Source organism: Canis aureus, chromosome 2, assembly GCF_053574225.1.
Source record: "Canis aureus isolate CA01 chromosome 2, VMU_Caureus_v.1.0, whole genome shotgun sequence".
Classification (NCBI taxonomy): domain Eukaryota; kingdom Metazoa; phylum Chordata; class Mammalia; order Carnivora; family Canidae; genus Canis; species Canis aureus.
The window spans coordinates 52257068-52279744 of NC_135612.1; the positions used below are offsets into that span (position 1 = coordinate 52257068).

General features: G+C 49.2%; 1 protein-coding gene across 5 annotated transcripts in view; it reads right to left on the bottom strand.

The window, feature by feature from the left end:
* Window positions 1-22677, bottom strand: part of NTRK3 (neurotrophic receptor tyrosine kinase 3) — a 384145-nt gene that overhangs the window by 292629 nt on the left and 68839 nt on the right. For all 5 annotated transcript variants that reach the window (XM_077871684.1, XM_077871673.1, XM_077871694.1 and 2 more), the window contains 2 exons: window positions 13767-13841; window positions 12971-13042 (listed from right to left, as the gene is read on the bottom strand). In XM_077871684.1, the coding sequence (XP_077727810.1) occupies window positions 12971-13042; window positions 13767-13841 (147 nt within the window). The remainder of the gene's footprint in view (window positions 1-12970; window positions 13043-13766; window positions 13842-22677) is intronic.

Here is a 22677-nt window from a genome sequence, read left to right on the forward strand (position 1 = left end):
GACCATAGCAGGTCCCAAGAGACAAAGGGGTTAACCTGGGAAGAGACTTTCATAAACCCATGAGGAAAAAAAAAAACAGGCAGAGAGAGAGACACGAGACTGCCGGTCTGCTAAGGAATGAAGAGGGACGATAATTAATGATGACGCCAAAATAGCCACGAGACTAATCTCATTTTCTAAATCTGTCCTTAACAAGAAAAATGGAGAAAAGAGATGTGGACAAATGGAAAGTAATGAAGCCTTAGGGGAGAGGGGGAAAAAGGAAAGAAAATCCACTGGGAAAAACCAAGGCCGGAAAAATATGGGCACATGGTCTAATCCCCAAGGCTGGGAGCCGAGGAGGCCAGAGTGTTTACTCAGCATTAGAATGAGCTTTCGGAAAGCTGACAAGGTTACAAGCAAATTCTTAAAGTTCAGTGCAGCGGATTCTAGAGATAACTGAAATTAAAAAAAGGACAGTGCTGAACGGAGGGGCTTCGATGAAGAAAATCACACAGCCTCACAAATGCTCTGGCTGGCGAGCAAGGTACGTGGCCACAGTGTCTGGGTCACGTGGGGTCCGCCCTGGGTGGACCAGAACGCTGTCCGTAAAACAAAGTGAACAGAAAGAAATGACCAAGGAGGACATCCTTCATCCCAGGACCACAGGGAGTCTGCAGGAGAGACACAAATGGACAAGAAAAAAGAAACTCAATTTAGGAAGCTAGCGACCTGCCTCCCTAGGGAACAAGAGGCAAATCCTCTCCAGGGCTCCAGAAAGGCAATCGCCCAGAGATTGAGGGTGCGACCTGACTAGAAATAGGAAGCAGTGGATAAATGAGCAGAGGTTAAGAAATTCCAGGTTGAAAATGAAAATCCTGAGCTTGGTGTTCCAGGATGCAAAATACATCTGAGTCCAACAGAATTAAGAAGGATCCATTTGAAAAAGGAATGACAGAGGTTCTGCTTGGTGTCATCAGATGCTGCAGAGGCTGGGCTATGGGAAGAAGACCCTGGCCGATCTACAGAAATAATACCACTTGATGGCACAAAGAGATGTCAGGTATGGAAGCTGTACTGGCCTCAGCAAAAAATCATGAGCTGGTAAGGCAGGGACGTTAGAGTTCATCAACTCTGGTCCGTATCTCTCCACTCCCATCCCCAGACTTTGCAGTAAGCTCTGCCATCTATAAACATGGTCTTTCCTGGGGGCTGGGGCCAAAGACAGCCACAGCTGGTGACAGGCAAAGTTGCTCCATGCTCTCTGGAAATGGGCAGGTCAAAAGCCTGCTACTCCTGCATCCATACATCGTAAGCATGGATTTATCCCCACCAGTTGGACCAGCCAGGCTCCACTCTCTTTACTGAACACCCACCCTGTGCGATCCTCCACTAACGGCCCCCTGCATGTCGACCCAGGCACTGCCCACTCGCCTAGACCCTGCTGGCAACTGGCTGGAGACCAGGACTTGGTTTCAGGTACCTCCTTAGTATTCTCCCACAGTCCTTCTCTCCCAAAGTCATCCCCCTTCTGAGAGGTGCCACTCTGAAGCTTCCTGCTGGACGGTCCTTCCCAGCTGGGTTTTGGAGAACTGACACCTGCCCAGGTCACAGCCTGTGGATCCAAGAGTGGAGTTATTAGGAGGACAGGCTCCGGAATTCCCGAGGCAATCCACCTAGGGTTGGCTTCTGTGTCCACCACTTAGTAGCTGTGTAAACTCCGGCAAGTCACATAACTGCTCTATGCCCCGAATTCTGCATCTGCAAAATGGACACAACAAATTGTGTCCACTTGCCATTATGAAGATAAAATGATACATAAAGCGCACAGACAAATGCCTGGCATATAGTTACACTTCACTGATGTTAAGTCCACGGAACTCACTGCATTGCAATGTCTGCCCCTGCAGGGAGGTGGGGGGAAGGGAAAGCCACAATATGCTGACCACAGCTTTCCCCTGGCCCTGCCCCTTAATGACCCTAGATGCCACCTTCCTTCCAAGAAGAATTTCCCAAAATGCTGAAGCTGGTTCTGGGCCCATTTATAACACTACCTCAGTTTACAGATGTAGAAACAGACCAGAGGAGCTAAGCAGCTCATCCAAGGTCACAGACCAATGCAGAGGAAGAGCAAAGCGCATGTGAGGTGTGGTCACTCAGCTGACAGCCAAATAGTACTTCTCACGAATGACAGCCAAGCAGGTGTCAAGCTGCTCCCCACTCTCATGTGAACCCGAGCTTCAGATCCTCTCTTCTCCTAGCCACCGCCCAGACACACCCAGGCATACATTATTATCATTAGATCTGGTCAGGGATACATCATTAGACCTGGGAAAATCCTACTCTACTGACAAATGGCTCCATTTCCAAATCCTGTTCCCTTGGAATTCTCTCGTAGGTGACCTGCTGGCCAGACTCAATGGGCTGGAACCACGAACATGTGTCTCAATGGCTCTGGGAGGAATTCCAACTGGGGAAAAGGTTGTACTCATGCCACGGTGAGCAGCAGTCCCTGTGCCAGAAGCACCCGCAGCCACCCATCCAAGTCCCACCCCACTGCTGCCTGCTCCAGAGCCTCCTAGCCACTCCAGCCCATCTCTGGTCGACAGTCACACCAGTCTAACCTGGTGACCCCTCTGCTGCTTTGGACTGGAAGACTGTAGACCGGCAACTGTTTGTGCAGAGTGTCCAAGGTGTGAGGTATGTCACAAATAACCCACAACCTCTAATAAAGAGCCACTATTGGCATAGGACTTACTTCTTTATACATATAAATTCGAGAAGATTCAAAGCCATTGCTGCAACAGCATCCTCCTCCCTTGTGCTCTGAGATCCCTTCTTGATGGGGAGAGAAAGGAAGAGAAGGGCAGCTACATACTGAGAGGTTCACGGTCCTGGCAGCCCACCCACCCGTGTGCGGGTTACAGCCACTGTGGTCCCGGTTTATCTGTTTCTTTTCTCACTACAGCAAAAGTTTCTGTCTCTCTCGAACTGCATGTCCACGGAAGGTCAGCTGTGGCTTTGTCCCCATCATCTTCCCAGTGAGACTCAGGCTAATGGAGCAGCCTCTGTCTGGAACACTAATGTCCTCTATCCTGTGGCAGAGGACAGAGAGGCATGGGGAACCCCACAGAGGCTCTGAAAGCTTCTCTTGGTGAGGGACATGGGACACACACACACACACACACCACATATGTGCACATGCGCACACACACACACACACACAAGAAAGATACTCACTTATCATTTTTATCGATGTATCATTGAGCCATCACAAAATTCACCCCTTTGAACTGTACAATTCAATGTTTTTGGTACATTCACAGACTGTGCAACCATTGTTGTAACCAGTTTGAGAATATTTTCTATCATCCCAAAAAGAAACCCCATACCATACCCAGTCTACTCCCAACTTACCTTAACCACAAGGGAGATTATAAATTATGAAGACATTCTTTTATGCCTAGGAGAATGCTGCCATAGTATAAATCTCATTTGTCACATCTAGAATAGGAGTTTTAAAGAGCTGTGACCTGTTAGGTATAAACCACCCATCCCAGCCACCAAACACCTCTCTCTAGGACATCCTTAGACAGGTTCTTAATTCAGTGTCCAAAGGAAGTCTATAAATCCCCCAAAATGTGTGAGAAATGGTACGTGTGTAAGTGGGGGCTTTTCCTGAGGAGAAATTGTACAGCTTTAACCACATTCTCAAAAAAAGGATTAGGAGCCACTGTCCTGGTTATACCAAGGCCTCATATTTCCCCAAATAGATGGTAAACTCTTTTTTTTTTTTAATGTATTTATTTGAGAGGAAAAGAGAGAAAGAGCAAGTGGGTATGCATGAACATGCAGGGGGAGGGGCGAGGGAGATATTCCCAAGCAGATTCTGTGCTGAGTGTAGAGCCCCACGTGGGGCTCGATCTTACAACCCCAAAAGCATGACCTGAGCTGAAACCAAGAGTCAGATGTTCAACTGACTGAGCCACCCAGATGGAAAGCTCTTTAAGGACAGGAATGATGATGTCTTGTACATGATAAATCCCTCACAGTATGGAGCATGTTGAGGGAGAGGAATGCAGAAGAGTCTTATACATATTTCTCCACATACGCATTCAGCTGCATCCTGACAAGGTCACCATCACAATGTAACCTGAAGAATCATAGTAGCAACAACAGCTAACATATCCTGCATCCCTACTGTGGGCCAGATATTATTCTCAACACTTCATAGACATTAATCCAGTTAATCTTGCTAACAACCCTATCATCCCTGTTTTCCAAATGAGGAGATTAAGGCACAGATATGCAGATATGTTAAGTAACTTGCCTATGATTACAGATGCATGCGACAGAGCCAGAATTTAAACTCAGGAGTGTGGTGCAAGAGCACATGTGCATAACTACTCATCCAAAGAACCAGGGGTGCCCAGGTGGCTCAGTCAGTTAAGCACCTGACTCTTGATGTTGGCTCAGGTTGTGACCTCAGGGTTGTGAGATCGAGCCCCACATTGGGTTCCACACTGCGCGTGGCGTCTACTTAAGATTCTCTCTCTCCCTCTCCTCTCCACCACCTCCAACATTGTACACACACACATGCTCAATCTTTCTAAAAAAGATCTCAATCTCTCATAAAAAAAAATAATAATAAAAAGCTGGGATCCCTGGGTGGTGCAGCGGTTTGGCGCCTGCCTTTGGCCCAGGGCGCGATCCTGGAGACTCTGGATCAAATCCCACATCGGGCTCCCGGTGCATGGAGCCTGCTTCTCCCTCTGCCTGTGTCTCTGCCTCTCTCTCTCTCTCTCTCTCTGTGACTATCATAAATAAATAAAAATTTTTTAAAAAAAGGCTAATAGGATTAGGATTTCATAAGAGGCAACAGCTCAAGCACCAGGTTTAAGGAAGCTTCTGAGCAGATAGAGCTGCAGGAACAAAAATCTCAAAGAGATAAGTTGCTTTCATTGTACATTTTCACATGACTTTTCAGCAGAGTGGTGTTGTGATATCATTGTACATTTAAACTATTTGTACATTTTATAGTATCAGTACTATAATGTCAATAGTTTACATTGATTATTTGCCTATATACCTTTTAAACACAACTACAACGTTTTCTGCCATACATAGAGTCTGAGGAGCTCTGGCTAGACAGGACCCAAGAATAGTCAACAGGATGATATGGTGGAAAGAATGTCAAGCTGACAGCACCAAGACCTGAATTCTAGTCCTGGTTCAGCTCCTACCCATGAAATCCTGGTCAGAGTTCTTCTCTACTCTAGAAAGCCATCCTCTCATCCACAGTATGATCAAGTCAGACTAGCCAACAAATAGCTACATCCAACGAATGGCTACAGACTACTTGCTACGTGACAGGTACCATTCTATGTGCTGGAGCTACAGCAGTGAACAACACAAAGTCCTTGCTCCAGGGAAACTGACACTCTATTGGGGGAGACCGGGGATAAACAAACAAATAGATGAATGAGATACTTCCAGATAGTCCATGGTAACAAGGGCTGGTGACACTGTTAAGCCACATGATGTAACCGGGTGAAAGGTGTGAGAGAAGAAGAAAGGCCCCTGAGATCGGGCGGCCAGACAGCCTTGCTAAGACAGTGACATCAGAGAAAATGACGAGAAGGAGCCAACCATGCAGAGATCTGGGTCCAATGGATCAGTAAGTACAAAAACTCCAAGGAGGGAATGAGCGAGGCATGTTCAAGGACTTGAAAGAGGGCTGCAGAGGAGAGCAAGGGGGAAAGCACCAGGACAGAAGATGGAGAGATGAAAATGCAATCAGCCTTAGTTCCTGTGGACTTGGAAAAGGGTTTAGCCTTTATCGTAAGTAACGTGGGAAGTAATTGGATGGCTTTAAGCAGAAGAGCGACACAATTGGAATTATGTGTTTGTGGGTTTTTTTTAAGATTTTATTTATTATTTGAGAGAGAGAGTGTGTGAGCACACAAGAGCAGGGGGAAGGAGAAGCAGACTCCCCACTGAGAAGGGAGCCTGATGCGGGGCTCAATCCCAGGACTCTGAGACAAAGGCAGATGTTTAACCAACTGAGCCACTCAGGTACCTTGGATTTATGTGTTTAAACTATCACTCTGGCAGTGGTGTCAGGAATGAAAGATAGGGAACAAAAGGTAAGAAAGCCAGTGAGGAAGCTATTGCCAGTAGACAGGCTGGTGGCTGGAACCAAGAGGATACACGGTAGAGGAGGGGCTGAGAGACATGGATGGATACAAAAGACCTGATGGGGATCCCTGGGTGGCGCGGAGGTTTAGTGCCTGCCTTTGGCCAAGGGCGCGATCCTGGAGACCCGGGATCGAATCCCACGTCGGGCTCCCGGTGCATGGAGCCTGCTTCTCCCTCTGCCTATGTCTCTGCCTCTCTCTCTCTGTGTGTGTGACTATCATAAATAAATAAAAATTAAAAAAAAAAGACCTGATGGATTTGAATTAAATGATGGAAGGATGGAGGAAGGCAGGCAAAGGGAAGAGAAGAGGCAAAAGTGACTTGTAAGGTTTTGGCATAAGTGTTCTGGTGGATGGTACCGCTTAACAAGAACAAGAAAGGCCCAGGGAAACAAGTTTAAAGGAAAGAGGCAGACTGACATCAAGAATTTGCTTCTGGCCAAGGTAAGTGTGACCTGGATCTCAGCCACCCAAAGGGAGATGTCAAGTAGGCAATTTAAAGGAGGTGGTTTAACAGGACTCTAAAGGGCACGGATGGGGGCAGGGCCAAGAACATAAATTTGGGGGGTTAGCTCTAGAGCCCCTTCCAGGTTTAATAAACTATGAATCTGTGCAATCGGAGACAATGAGCAAGGAAGAAGTCATTAATAAGAGCAAAAAATAAACCAAGTCTTTTGTAAAGCACCATCTTAAGCACTTTCTAAGCATTGTCTTATTAAAGGCTCAGGACAGTCCTATGACATAGGAACTCTAAAGTCCCTTCAAAACTCACGGCAGTTCAGTAGCTTGCCTAAGTTAAAATGGGAAAGCTTACTGCACTAAGATTTGGAGGAGTTGGGATTCAAACCCTGATCTTTCTATCTCCAAAGCCCACGCTGACTGCTAGCTACAAAAGTACTCAGTGGCTAAGTCCTCCATGTGAAACAAAGGAGGAAGGGCACTTGTGGAGAAGCAGTGAGGGAACAAGTGTGCCACACACCAATCCCTTTGGGATGTGGAGGCACGTCTCAATGCTGAGAGAAGAGGCAGGCAGAGAGGCAGAAGAATCTACTAAAATATCTACATGTTGTCTTGCATCCCAGAATGGGCGGTGAGCTCAAGGAGAAAAAACACTGAGTGATTTACAATACATAATAAATCTATCTTGCTGTGCTTCCATCCCAATAACCTCCAGAGAAATGTATTGCCTTCTCAGCCGAGTCCTGAAATGGCAGGGACTCTGGCCACTTCCTCTTTCCCACCCGCCCAGGGCTGCTGACTTTCCTTATGAACATAACACAGTTGACACAAGCCTGCTCAAATCAGAGCATTCTCCCCGTCCACCCCACCACACTCGCACCCAGGTCAGCTCGGGGCCGGCTTTCGAAAGCTGAAGATCAAGTGTACATCTGCTTACGACAGAGAGGAGTTAACAACATGGTGTCTAGAGCTCTGTGAGAACAAGCGAGAAACAGAACACGAGAGAAATCTGACCACAACAACTCTAAGGGATTAAATAAAAATTCTTTTGGCTTGCTGGAATCTCACATTGCATATTCTTGGAAATGAGTGAGCCATAGGCGAATGCTAAGAATCTTTTATAATAAAGATATTCGGGTTGTAACATAACTGTTGTTATAGGATTTGACCTGAATAGAAAAAGAAACCAAACAGAGCTTTCTCAACAGAGGTCTTTGAGGATGGATGGTGCATAACTCCCCAGGGGGAAACAGAGGCTCTCTCTAATAAAACTTTAAAGACTCCCCCACTGCCTCCCTCCCCCACAAGGAGTTCTCGCTAGAGAACTAGAAAGAGAGGAAGGCAAACACGTCTGGGTTGTCGAAAAGCATACTGACTTCAGAGGCAAAGGGATCAGAGTCCAGGTCTTGGCTTCTTGGCTGTTCTACTAACTGCTGTGTGGACCTGAGGAAGCCAGTTAGGATTTCTGAGCCTCAGTGTTCCCATCTGTGGAACGGGGATAGAGGAACTCTAACCTACAGTTACCAAGAAGAATGAGATATTTTTGCAAAAGCATCAGGCATGGTCCTTGGCACACAGTAAGTTCTCAATGAACAGTAACCTTTCCTTCTTCTCTCCTGATGCCAGCATTTTTTAAAAAGATTTTGTTTGTTTGTTTGTTTGTTTAGTGAGAGGTGGGTGGAGGGGCAGAGGGAGGGGGGAGACAGAATCTGAAGCAGACTCGGCTGATGCAGAGCTCGGACTCATGACCCTGAGATCATGATCTGAGTCCAAAATCAAGAGTCAGACACTTCACCAACAGAACCACCCAGGTGACCCAGATACCAGCACTTTTTATGCAATTTTCTAACCATCATAAGAAAAAGAAATTTAATTGCTTCAGTGGAAAACACTGCCTCTTCTGGCCCATGAGGTATAGTGGAAAGATTCCTGGAAAGAGAATCAGAGCACTTCATGGAAGTTCTACTTCTGCTACTTACAAGTCAGACCATCTCTGGGCCTGCCCCTTGGGCTACCTCTCACATTCCCCCTCCACCCACCACCAGGACAGTAATAAGAATTGAAGGAGATAACCTAAGCCCTGAAGTGCTTTACAGATGAAAGAACATACGGCCATTTTAGTACAATTCACAGTCATCCACATTATTCTGCCTATGTGGACCCCAGACTATGGAGATCCGGCCAACCTATGAGCCACACTAGAGAAAACCAACCCCAAAAGGGAAGAGATGAGCCAGCTGCAGAGGTGGGGCTGGAGAATCGGCAAACAACACAATTTCAGTAGTGCGGATGGATGCACTCTCCGATCAGATGGAAACAAAGAGTAAGATCGTCAGCTGAATTGTTCGGGTCCTTTCTGAAACTAATATTGTCAAGAAGGATCTTCAGAGGGTCTAGAGCAGGGCGACTAAGTGGAGAGAACAGGGAACCTACTGGGTTTTGTTTATTGGTATTCAAGGAAGAGAGACATGAGAGATCGAGGAGAGGAGTATTCCAGATGCCAGGGAGGTTGACAGCACTGCAGGACAGATCTATAGCTTTTCCAGAATAAAGTTATGGTCAGAATCATCATAGAGGCCAACTGATAGCCCCTCTTTGGTTCTATTATCACCACCACAAATAACAACAAAAATTACTATCATTATTAGCAACAACCATTTCTGAACACTGGCCATTTACTGGGCACTGGGTGGAGTACCATATGTGTCTCTAGTCGTGTCAGCCTCCCTACATCCCATCCAGAGGGGGCACTGTATTGTGCCCATTTTGCAGATTAGCAAATAGAGATTCCAATTATCCACTGGGAAGATCCTTATCCTTAAGAATCCTTAATCCAAAAGTGTTTAAGATCAAGGAAATGATCTAAAGATCAAGAATATTCCAATCTCTCAGACAGGATCTCCTTTGGTGTATAGGAATCAACACTGCCTTCTCTTGCACTCAATAAAGCACAGAGGCCACCAAAGCAGTCAAGAGAAGAGGATTCAGTCACTCATAAACCTTGAAGTCTGACATAAGAGTCCTCTTCCCCAGGCTTCCTTGTGACAGACAACTTGGCCTTAACATCAGTGGTTCACTCTCTGGCCCAAGCAAGCAGCAGACCCTGAGTAATGCAACAGCAGCTTAAAAGTAGGTGACAACCAAGCCAATCAGAACAATTTGGACAACCTGATACTGGTACAGGGATGATGATTTCACTTCCTGCTTCTCATTCTGTACACAGGGGACAAGAAAAGACCTCTCATCCAATCACCCTAAAAAGAAAAAGGAAAGGAAAGGAAAGGAAAGGAAAGGAAAGGAAAGGAAAGGAAAGGAAAGGAAAGGAAAGGAAAGGAAAGGAAAGGAAAGGAAAGGAAAGGAAAGGAAAGGAAAGGAAAGGAAAGGAAGAAAGAAAGAAAGAGAAAGAAAGAAAGAAAGAAAGAAAGAAAGAAAGAAAGAAGAAAAGAAAAGAGAAAAGAAAAAAGAAAAGAAAAAAGAAAGAAGGAAGGAAGGAAGGAAGGAAGGAAGGAAGGAAGGAAGGAAGGAAGGAAGGAAGAAAGAAAGAAAGAAAGAAAGAAAGAAAGAAAGAAAGAAAGAAAGAAAGAAAGAAAGAAAAAGAAAAAATAAAAAGCTGCCAAGCCAGGGCTCAGCAATTAGCGCTGGAGTAAGTGATCATCTTGTGATTGCTCAGCTGGGGCCTGAAGACTCGTAACCGCATTTAGGGGACAGAAATAGAAGATGCTGTGAGAGAGCAGAGGAACCTGGCCCATTTGCCAGGAGAAATATGTCCTGAAGCTGCCGGGAAATTCAGTCAGTTGGGATTGGGGGTGTGTCTTCATAAGTGGGAATAGTTCATAAATAAACCCATCAATGAAGCCAGGGCTTACACCTCGACCCCTTGACTCCTCCGTGACCCTCAGGCTCTCCTGGAAGCCCCACGGTGCCCATCAGAGCCCCTCAACAGGTGCTGAGTTTCTCATACCAAGCTGAGCATCCTTACTGGTCCCTGATGCAAAGCCAGGCCCAAACTGGGGGTAGATTGAGAGTAAACCCTCCTTCTCGCCAACAGCAAGTGCTGTGGCAAAAACTGGCCAATGCTTCCAGGAGACAGGGCACGAGGTCATGGGCAGGCTTGCAATTATTAACAGAACTACTCCAACCAGACCCCTTCTGCCCCCTTAACCTTGGGAATCTTACAAAGCCACACCAGCCTATCACTGCCACCACCCAGCACACCCCAGATCATCCTCAAGGAGACATGGGTCACAGCCTTCTTCCAGGACCTCAAGGGTAAGTGACGGTAATGTGCTGGTACATTCCACTTGGGAGACACCTGTAACCCAAGATGCACCCCTGTTCCCACTCCTGTGGCCCAAAGAAACATTATGGGTCACAAAGCCCCCTTGATTTCTCTGAGAGCTGCAGGTGACACAATGCCCTGGAAGTCTCCAGGGCATGAACACCCACCCACCCACTGTCCTCGAGCAAAGGGGCAGAGCTTCTCCCGTGTTGAAAGCTTCTCTCCGTCAAGCACAACCCAGACCACAAACTGGCACTCCATTTGTCATACTCTACCCAGGAGCCCGTTTTGTTTGGCCCATGGAGTCGAGGGGGTTTATTTTGAGTTGCCAGAATTTAAAACTTGAGGGGTTTCACTAGACCTTTAACTCTCCTGGAACAAACAGTAAGTCTGGCAACGCAGGGCCCCACTTCCACAGAGCAGCAGTCAGCTGGTCGTCTCTCTGGCAGGGACACGTGGTCCCCAGCCTCCACTGTCCCACCTGATCTGCCGTGAGCACTTAGCTTTGCGAACTTTGTGTGAGTTAGCATGAAAAGAAAGACTTCTCTCAGAGGTCAGAAGCTCCTTCCCCTGGGATGTTTTACATCGAAATCCAAATCCCCAATAAAATAAACACGGGGAACATCTGGTCCAAGGCCCTCCTCCAGTTCCAGCTACGCCTCCAGCTGCAAAGAACACACACTGGGAGAACCTCACCACAGTCGCTCGACGAGAAGAAGGGGGTGACAGCTAAATGAGACAACTGGAAGGGAGGTCTGGAGCTAACGCATCAGGCCCTGAGCAAGGGCCTTACAGTGTTACAGCGAGGCATTTCCGGATGGAGGAACGAAAACACAGCACACAGCAACAGTAGCTTTCACTGACAATTACGTGCGTGTGTGTGTGTGTGTGTGTGTGTGTGTGTGTAAAGCATTCACTGTATGCTTGAGAAAGCTCACAGAGGACAGACAGCAGAGCCAGGACCCCCAAAAAGAACCATCCCTCCCACCACGATCCTCCAGAATCTCTTCCCTTTCTCTTCCTCCTTTTCTGCCACTTTCTGAGAGCTTCCCTTGGAGGCTCTGACTCTTCCCAGGGGACTCCAGTCCAGCAGGCTGCCCTCCCATTAGCAAACCACAAAGCGCTTCAGCCAGTTCAGCAGTCACGTGGACAACGGAAAGACTCACCTGTACATCACTGCTCCATTTAAGCCCCCAATACAACAGACCCCTCCCTCCCCATCTCTGCTTCTGCTCTCTCGGGGAACGTGCCCAATGGTTGTCCAAGATAGCCACTGTCCTGGAAGACGAGGTGACCAGACAGCAAGCAGCCCCTGTGGGCACAGCGGGTTAGTGCTTCCCCTGACCATCTCCCGGGCTTCCTTTCAAGCCCATCTTTTCCCCAGGACACGGCAGTCCTTCTAATGAATTCTGGAGTCGTCCATGGAGAACAAGGTTTAGAGAGAAAGCAGCAAGCTCATGTGATTCTACCCCCATGGATCCAACCCTGAGGAGGCTCCTCCGCCGTCAGACATGGACAGGAACGGGAAGAGAGCGGGAAGGATGGTACAGAGAAGAATCCTACCCGGAGCCAGGTGGCCTCAACTTGTCCCAGACAAAGCAGTGTGACCTTATATACAGGTGTCTCCACTCTCTGAGTCCTTCTCCACCGAACCCAGAACCTATTTAGACATGGCGCTTGGTCTGGCCTTGCCTTTCCTCTTCTTCCAACTGTACCCAACACACAGCAGCACACGCGAACACACACACACACGGACCTACAAATGGTCTCAGAGGTATAGCATTCACATTGCAGATGAATGGGATTTCTCATTTTTTACATTCCCATAAAGTTACAAATGAAAAGCAAACACACTTGGGAGTCAGCAGACTTCCCCTGTAAGCCCTGGTCTAGGGTTGTCCTCAAATCCCAAACCCTCCTTTTTAAAAGGAAAAGCCTGAGGCCTAGTGACACAGTGACAAAGCCAGGCCTAGACCTCAGGTCTCTGTTGCTCAGCACCTTCCCTGCTGTGTACTCCACATCCAGTCCCTGCCGTCCAGGACCCAGCTCTACTCACATATAGCGCAAGTGGGGATTCTTGGCAAAGGCTCTGGGCTGGATGCTCCGAAGTCCTGAGTTCTTGATGGTCCTGGAGAAAGAGAGAACAGGGTCAGCACAGCTTGTGGAGCAGAGAGACATCTGCTCTGGACTAAGGCTGACAGGAGGTCATTCCAAGACCAGCCCTACAGCCGCCCCTGTGAACTGAACACAATTCCTCATCATCAGTATCACTACATGCCCCGCGGAGGGCACGTGGGCTCACGCCCCATTGGGACCCTGGGACATTGGGATGTGCTGGAAGCTGTCATCTACCCGTTCTCGCAAGAAGGTGACAACAGGTCTCCTGCTCAAGAATCTGGTCCGGCAACTACGGGACCACAGCCTGCATTGTACCCACTCCCTCCTCCATCCCAAGCCCCCACCACCACTAGCACAGAAATCCAGAGGTGAAGGAGGAGGCTGGGAAATTCTGCAGTCTAGGGGGACCACTGGCCAACCACGGGGCTGAGTATGATCACTTAGTCGGGAGACCTGGGTTCAGGTCCTAACTGGGACCTGGGTACAGAATCCCTACGTGAGACCACACAGCCCCCTTGTCTTCTGGGCTCAGGAGAAATACAGGAGAGCAAGGGGATGGCCTCTGGAGCCCCGGACAGTCCCTAAGTGGGTAGAACCAACTCTACTACTAGTAAAGAGGAACGGAGGAGTACAGTCCAGAGGGCAGCTGGCAGTACCCATCACCCAGCCCAGAGGCAGGGCCACCCCCCGCCCGCCTGCCACCCATGACCCCTCCCACAACCTGGTGCACTCACAGCTTCTGGAGGCCGGTGTAGAGCTCCATGTCCACGGCGTTGAGCGTGTGCAGACCTCGCCAGTTCTCTATGTGTCTGTAAGGGAGGACGAAAAGACAGGGTTCAGGTCGGCCGGGGTCCACAGAAAACCTGGGTTCAAATCCTGGATCATCCATGTGGGAGCCAGGTCTTCTGCCACATGGCCAAGTGTCCCCGAGGCTCGGTTTCCCCCTCCACGATGGGGCTTATGCAACACCCACCTGATGGGATCATCACGAGACCCAGAGCACCTGGCCTGGGGACAGCATTTCATGACCCCTCTAGGCTCCAGAAAGCTCTCCTTTTTAAAGACTCGAAACCCAGCTTTCTTCCACTCACTTTTGTTTTCATTTTGGGATTTCCTGAGGACAGCTCACTTTTCTCAGCTGTCCAGGAAGACAACACAAACGATGCGGTTTTAAAAGGGGGGAGAGGGAGGGTAGCTTGCTGGCAGGCATGGCTTTTGAGTGAAAAAGCTCAGAAGGAGCACAGACCCACTTCGGGGTCCCCCAGGGTCCAGACACTGACCGCCTCCTTTGGGTGACTGCAGTCCAACCCCCACACCCCACCCCGAGTTCAAGAACTCCTATGATAGCTTGCTTGGGCAAGACCAACTCAAGAAAGGTGGGGGCAGGCTGGGGACCAGGAGGCACCCCAGTGTCACAGAAGGAACATGAGATCAAGAAGCCCAGCTCCGCTTCACCCCTGGGATCTAAAGACCAAAGGCTTTGAGCGAGAGCTTTGACATCTCTGGGCCTCTTGTGCCTTCCTTTGCAAAGGGAGAAAGTTTGACTAGATCAGCAGCTTCTCTCCTTCCTCGTCACCAGGATCTCCATTTCGAGCTTTCTCCCAAGACGCCTCATGTTCAAGGAGGTTTGTGTCGAGCAGACACACGACATTTATTAAGTAATAATTAATTCACCTTCTCCAATTTATTCGTCGAAGATATAAATCACTATTAACCAGAGCTTTTTATTAACAGATACAAACCAGCACTAGTTCACCCAGTGGGTAAGTTCCAGCCCAAGGCAAAGGAATTCAAAAGTTCTGTAAGCAAAGGATGCTGGCCTGTCACAGGTTTGATTCCTGTTTTGTTTTTGTTTTTGTTTTTGTTTTTGGATATTGACCACATGCCAGGGACAAACATCCTCCATGATAGTTCTTGGGGTCCCCAGATTAAGAATCATCCAACTACTGATTGTTAAAGTCCTTTCTGACTCTAGAGTGGTGTGAGAAATTACCATTCATACACACCTCGATCCCAAGGGGCTCCAACGGGCCTAGGAGAAGGCCCTTTGCTGCTCACCCTGCCCTCTTGGGATCTGATGCTCCCATCAGGGCCTCCCCGGTCAAAGTATCCTCTTAGCTCATTCCACAACACAGCCATCTGCGCCACTGAGGCCAGAAAAGTGGCAGCCACCTTCTCCAGACATCTCCTCCTTGGCCCCACCACACCCATGGCTCTTCCATCTGCTACCAAGCGGAGCCAGAGCCAGGAAGGCCGCAGGGTGGCGGTGGCCAGGGCCTCTGGAAGCATTTCAAAGCCGCACAGTGACAAGGTATGCAGAGAGCCCGTTTTGTACCACATTCTCTCGGGGCCCCTGCTGAGCAGCCAGACACACTGGCATCTGCTGGGGACATGGACCAGGTGGCCAGGTCGGGACTGAATTCCAACTCCAAAGTCTTCTCCCTGGAAGCCTCACGGCCCCAGGGCAGTTTGCTTGGTCTGGTCCTGCTGAGGCAGGGACCCTGGCTCCATGTCAGGTGAAAAGGAATACCAGAAGGGGGGACAAAATGGCCCGTGCCAGGGGCTCCCAGGTGCATTCACTGGGCCAGCAGTCCAGGTAAACCATCAAGGAGATCACACTATTCCTACAGGCAACCATTCATTCACGGGAGCCCAGCTGTAGACTCGGATCTGCTCCCAACCAGCAGCTGTCAATCAGCTGTTTAAATAAATGAAATCATTTTTCTCAGCCCACACGAGAATCCCGTAAATGTGTTTTTATTATGGCTCAGCTGTCAATCATTGGTGCATTCTATCCCTCATGTCCTTCTGGCCGCAAGCTGTCCCTTCCCTGACACTGGTGCACACTGAGATACTGCAGGGCAATGGGTGCAAAAGGCTCCCTTGGTCAAGAGACTCCAGCCCCTGCCTCCTCTATTGGGTCTGAGTCTCCCCTATATGGGGGAAGATCATCTTTACAGCCACGGTGCCAAGGCGTGGTGAAGAGTCTGCGCTCCCAAGCCAGGTCAACAAGCTACCGCCTGCGGGCCAAATCTAGTCCGCCACCTGTCTTCGTACAGCCTGAAGCTAAGAATAGTTTTTACATTTTTTAAAAAAATCAAAAGTAGAATCCTATTTTGTGACATGTGAAAAGTACATGAAATTCAAATTTCAGCATTCACATCCATTCATTTACTGTTGTCTGTGGCTGCTTTTGCTCTACAAAGATGGGAGTTGAGGAATCGTGGCAGAGACCTGCCTTTTATAGAAGAAGCTTGCCGACCGACCCCTGCCTCAAGCCAAGCCAGGCTGCCAGGACGCATATCCTGGCCTCGTTGTCCAGGTGACATCACCGTCTGTGCCTCGGTTTCCTCATCTGTCAAATGGGGTAATAAAATACCTCCCGCGTCAGAACGAGGTGAGAACTGAAAGACCCCGTTCAAAAACCCCAGCGGCAGCTCGGGACATATAGTAAGTCCTCAGGGAGTGTGAGCCAGGATGCTTATTTTTAACCCTGTGCTTTGTAGAAAAACTGAGCAGTCTTTTCTCAGTTTTCCAGCTAAAAATGGCATCACGGTTCTGCTGGAAGTTGTCATTTCTCAGCAATCATTGATAAAAACTCCATGTGGCAGAAGAGCAGAGGGGCAGTAAATCTGTCATTCATGACCTCCAGGAAAAACTGTTCAAGCAGAAACCAAGAACGGGCTCGGGGAATGCACAGCCGGCAGCTCAGAGCAGGTTCTGAGCGAAGGGCAGGGCGGCGAAGGTGCAGCCTGACATTTGTGGATGACATCGGCGGGGCACCTGCCAAGCTCTCGGTGACTCACCACTTGGTACCAGCCCCGGGGGGTCAGCTGTGGGAACCTGCTGGCTGCTGCGTGCTACAAGCTTAAGTGGAGAAGGCAGGCTCTAAAAATATACCAAATATGATAAACACAGCAGTAAGTTTGGTTGGCTTTTGTTCATGGTAAACAGCAGTTACCTTGGCCTAGTAGTATGTGGCTTCTCCTTTTGTTGCGCTTTTTCTGGGTGTCCAGGATGTCTTCCTGGGGCACTTACTTTGTCGCTTGAGAAACAATCCGTAATGATCATTTTTTTTAATTCTTTTTTTTTAAATTTTTTTTAATTTTTATTTATTTATGATAGTCACAGAGAGAGAGAGAGGCGCAGAGACACAGGCAGAGGGAGAAGCAGGCTCCATGCACCGGGAGCCCGATGTGGGATTCGATCCTTGGTCTACCAGGATCGCGCCCTGGGCCAAAGGCAGGCGCCAAACTGCTGCGCCACCCAGGGATCCCATGATCATTTTTTTTTTTTTTTTTTTATTTATGATAGTCACAGAGAGAGAGAGAGAGAGAGGCAGAGACACAGGCAGAGGGAGAAGCAGGCTCCATGCACTGGGAGCCTGATGTGGGATTCGATCCCGGGTCTCCAGGATCACGCCCTGGGTCAAAGGCAGGCGCCAAACCGCTGCGCCACCCAGGGATCCCCCATGATCATTTTTTAAAAGAAGGTTAGGCACTCAAACCCCGTGTGGGGCAGTTGCTGGTTACCCTGTTCCAGGGCCCCAGGCTGTGCCAGGCATCCTTACAGAGGCGGCTCCTGGAGGGAGAGGAGGAGCTCAGAGACATGCCGGGAGCACCGATCGGCGGAGCTACAAGATTCCAAGTTTGTCTGCTCGGGCACAGAGTGCATGGTGGGGCTGGCCCCATAGAGACCTCCAGCCTCCGTAAGTGTGCTCTCATCAGGAGCAGGGGGCACAGACAGGTGGCTCCCATCCTGACTAAAGTAACCCCACCTGCGTCACCTCTTATACAGTGGCTCTCTGCAGGAGGCCCTTCTGCCTCCCAAGGTACACTGGGAAATGTGTCCAGACATTTCTGTTGGTTACAACAGGGAGGAAGCGAATGATGCCACATCTAATGTGCAGAGGCCCCACAACAAAGAATAATTGGCCCAAGATGTCCATAGCTGGGAAGCCCTACTTTGTATAAAGCTTCTGCCTTAAGATCACCACTGAAGAACATGTTCCACGGCTTCAGACAGCAACAGTTGTAAAACTGATTGCTTTGGGGGCACCTGGGTGGCTCAGTAATGAAGCATCTGCCTTCACCTCAGGTCATGATCTCTGGGTCCTGGGATCGAGTCCCATATGGGGTTCCTTGCTCAGCGGGCAGTCTGCCCTCTGCCACTCCCCCCATGTGTGTTTGCTCTCTCTCTCTCTCTCAAATAAATCAATAAAATATTTTTTAAAAAATAACTGTTTTGCAGCAAACACTAAGAGGCCCCAGGCCCAACCAAAAAACTTGCCTCTGGGTCCCTGGGTCCAGGTGAGAGGAGAAAATAAAAAGCTGTGGCTCTCACCCCACCCCCCGCCCCCCCGCAAGTCAAGGAGATTCCTTGAAAGGAAATGAGGGGCTCTTTGGCACACTAGACCATGGCCCAATCCAGGTTACACATCCCAGGAGCATTAGCAGTCTCTCATCCAGCTCTGGCTGGACCCCACTGGGGAAGAGTCTTCCTCTTCCACCGAGAGTCTCTCTTCTGCAAGGCTTGTTTTACATGACAATGGCATCTCCATCCAGAGAGTCAGCTCAGTGCTCCATCCCTCCCCTCTGGCCATTGCTCTTCCCTGACACCCCAGAATCACAACTCTTCAGGAGGAGTGAGTGTGCAACACTTTTCCAGAGAGAAGGGAGGAAGGGAGGCTTAATTCAAGACAATGCTGAGCAACCAAGCCAGAGCCAGGCTTAGGGCTACAGCTCAGGGCACCTCGACAAAGTCTAGGTGAGCCTCTGTGGTCAAAGATGCTGCTGCCTGCAGGTGCACCAGGGTATGCAAGAGCTGAGGGAGCGAGCGTGTGCCCAGCCTCTTCACGAGGAGGAGAAATATCAGAAATGAAGCCACTCCCTGTGACTCACGGTGACAGGGCCCAGGCCTGAAATCACAGAGAGCTGCTTCCCACCCATTCTGGGGATGAGCTGGGGCACAAGTAAAATATTAATTAAAACATCCAGAGAAAATATAAAAATCCTTTGTACTAGAATAAATTTGACTGTGCTTTTGTACCATAGCTTTCTTCCTCCCTTCTGTTTGGCTTGAGCCAATATGGAAATGAACTGGCAATCTCCAAGCATATAAAAATTAGATGGTACAGACTGTGTGGTCCATATTTTAATTAAAAACATGTCATGTGGATATGTTTAAGAGTTGTTTATAACTCCAATATTTAAGTCCTATACATAGAAAACTCTAGAACACTGAGACATCCACCCCCTTACATCACGAGGGGTGTGAAGTTGATGAGGAGGCCCAAGAAAAGGGCAAGACCGGTGTCCCCCTTCCACAGAATCTTCCTCGCCACCTGGACATTCGGCCAGACAAGGGGTTGGTTGGTGGGACAAGAGGGCATCCTTCCTTCCTCTACACATGGCTGGCCACTATCACCTCATGTTTGCAACCTTTCTCTCTCCTCTCTTGCTGTTAAGATCACTGTTATTTTCCTGTGACTTCTCACTGCTATTAACGAGCTGTTCTTCATAACCAAATTTTCCGGACAACTAAATTTAAATGCAAAACCTTTGCATGTTCAACTTCCTTGCTAGATGTTTCTTTTTCCCCCTGAAATGCATTACACACCTCCTTGACTTTTTAAGCAAGGTAGACAGAACATGACTTATATTTTCTTGATGATCTTGGATCATCGTGACCACGCTAACAGGCCTGCTGAGCTGTATCACCCAGCGACACCCCTATAGGTTCCTGAAGGATGCAGAATTTGTGTCCCTACCCAAAGGGCCCTACCCTGCCATGATTCCTAAATTTGAATGGTTTTTGTGTCCATTTTCAGCAGCCATGTGACTCTTCCTTTGCTATGGGGCTGTGAGCCATCCTCCCCCCGCCCCCCGCCCAAACACCTTCCCAAGGCCCTTTTCTCCTTTGCAAAATGCTGCCACTAGTCTGCTCTGCAGCCCCTCAGAGCAGAGATGCCAAGCATGGGTGCCCTGAAGCAAGCTGACCAGGAGGAGACACCCAGCTCTGGCAGACGGAAGCTGGATGTCCCTAGGCCAGTTATTCTCGAGGCTCTCTGGTCCTCAGTGTCCTCATAGGAAATCCAGCTGGTGTGAGGATTAGACGAGGCAATGTCTTAGTCAATTCAGTGCTAATGCATAGCACCAGAGTGAGAAAGAGCGGATTTCATTGCTACTTCTGGAATGATAAACAAAGGTAAATAGAATCTGAATAAAGATCTAGAAAATATAAAAATATGCACACACACAAATAGGTAGATATTTGCCCTGTCTTTTTTGTTTCTAATCCTCTTTCTGGATAATTAAGGTTGAAAGGTAAGTGAAGTATTCTTGGAGGTGTAGTAATAATTCACATTTTCCTGGTGGTACCTAGGCATACGCCATTAATATTATGTTCCACATATCTATTCTTGGAGGTGCATCCTACCAGGAGGCAGCCGGAATGGGCATTTCTCTGATGTTTTTGTATATGGGCATTCCACTCCTCCAACACAGGACACGAGAGCTTTAGCTGGCAAGGCTGTGCACAGATGCCTGTCTCTCTAGACAGTTCCCCATCAAGATCCAAGGCTCCTATCCTCCTCTCATCTGGACTCTGATTCTAGGATGGAGGCCTGAGTTGAAGTATGGAGCTAAGTACCTGGAGAAACTAGCCTAGAGTTCCAGTTCTTAAGAAATCAGCATCGGAACACACGCATGCATGAGCGCGAGTAGGCAGGCACACACAGGCACACACATACACAATGAATGTGCCGTGCATTTGACTTCGAAGCCTTGTAGGGCAATAAGGAAATTGATTTGTTATCCAGGCATATTATGTCTAGTGATCCAGACAGAAGCATTAGCTTTCAATTATCTGATATGTTTAGCATTATAAACAAACCGTCTGGAGCAACAGCTCTATGGAGCTGAGGCACCATGGGGCCTGAGGAAGAGCTGCGTTGGATCACACCAGCCAAGTCACCCAGCTCTCTCTCCCTTGACAGCTGTCAGGGGGGATCCAAGACGCCTGGGGAGCTGAACCTGAGAGCCTGGGGAGGCTTCTTGGGCTGGCAACCCCGGCATGCCAGCACATTAGCACACCAGCTCTACAAGCAGCTGCATGCCAAGGACCACGGTGAACCAGCCCCGCATCTGGGGCCCCCGGGACTGCAGAAAGGAACATTCAGATCATGCAGCGAACAGATGGGAAACGACAGCATCTGCGTCGGCTTCCTGATCAATTCCAAAGCCCGTGCCAGGAACAGGGAACGTTTGTGCACACACCTGTGGTCTTCAGGTGCTGAGATGCTCCGCCTGCTAACAGACAAAAGAGCAAGGGCACACCCCCTCTGCTCCCTGCTAAGAAAGGCCTGACTTCCAGGAGTGAGATTTCATCTGGGACTTGGCCAGTTTGCTGGGGAGTCCAGGCTGCCCTGCTTGGCCCCCCTGTCCCCTGTCCCCCTGCCTGGGACCAGACTGGCCAGGCCCTCACCAGTCTAACTGCTGCGCTCCATTTGCACTGCTGCGGCTTGGCAGGCAGGTGGGCACAGGCTGGCAATCCCACGCGTCGGCACACTGGGAGCGCCACCTCTAACCTGCCAACCTCCCCTGCCTCCTGAATGGCCTCCCTGCTGTCACTCTTCCCCCTCTAGAGTCTCTGCACCTGCTGGGTCACATTCTCCCCCGCTGAAAACTCTCCCACTGCTTCTCACAGTTCTTACGATGCAATCAGGACACTACTGTACCATGGCCCACGAGGTCCTACATGAGCTGGCCGCTGGCTGCTTCTATGGCCCCTTTTCTTAACACCTGCTTGCTTTCTGGGCCCCTGCCGCACTCTCCCACCTGTCTTTAAACACACCAGACTTATTCCCAACCAGAACTTCCATGAAACAGTCATCCTGGCTCCTTTGAATCCCTCAGGGCTCCCTACAAAGGTCACCTTGTCAGAGATGCCTGCTCCGACCCTCCGACGTCAGTGAACACACCCCTCCTCTTCCCCTCCAGCTGCTCTCTGGCACCAGCCCCTGTTCATGTCCTTCACAGCCCTTAATAACCATCTGTAATTGTCTTATTTGATTATTTGATTACTTGTCTGTTGTTGCTGTTTATATACTAGAATTGGGATGCCTGAGAACAGGGATTATACATGTCTCATTCACCACTCACCTACCTCCAGAATCCCCAATAAGGGTGGGTACCCTGGGATAGGTGCACACTTGGGAAGCCACCCAGGTGGGTGCTAAGCAGCCATTCACATGCCCCACCTCACCTCCATGGCTTTTAACACTCCTCGCTGGCAGTCCTCTCTTGGGTCCCCTGGAGCAGCACAGAGGCCTGGTTGGACCCCACAGGCAACTACAAGCAGCTATGAGAAGGATATGGCCCAAAGCACATCCTAATCAGGGATGGGCATCCTAAGGGATCACTACATGGCCCAAAAATGGTGAGCCAAAGGGCTGGGGAGGCCCATGGACCAGATCTCAGGTCTGCTGCTCATGCTCAGTATTAGGATTGGGGAAGAGGATAGGGCTCCTTCTTGCCAAACAGAGGAGGAGATACAATGGGCATGCTTTTGGCACCTGGGCACATCTTTTTCAGCTTTCCTTTGCCCACATGACTAAGGCTTTCACCAGACCAGGAGGTTTCTGAG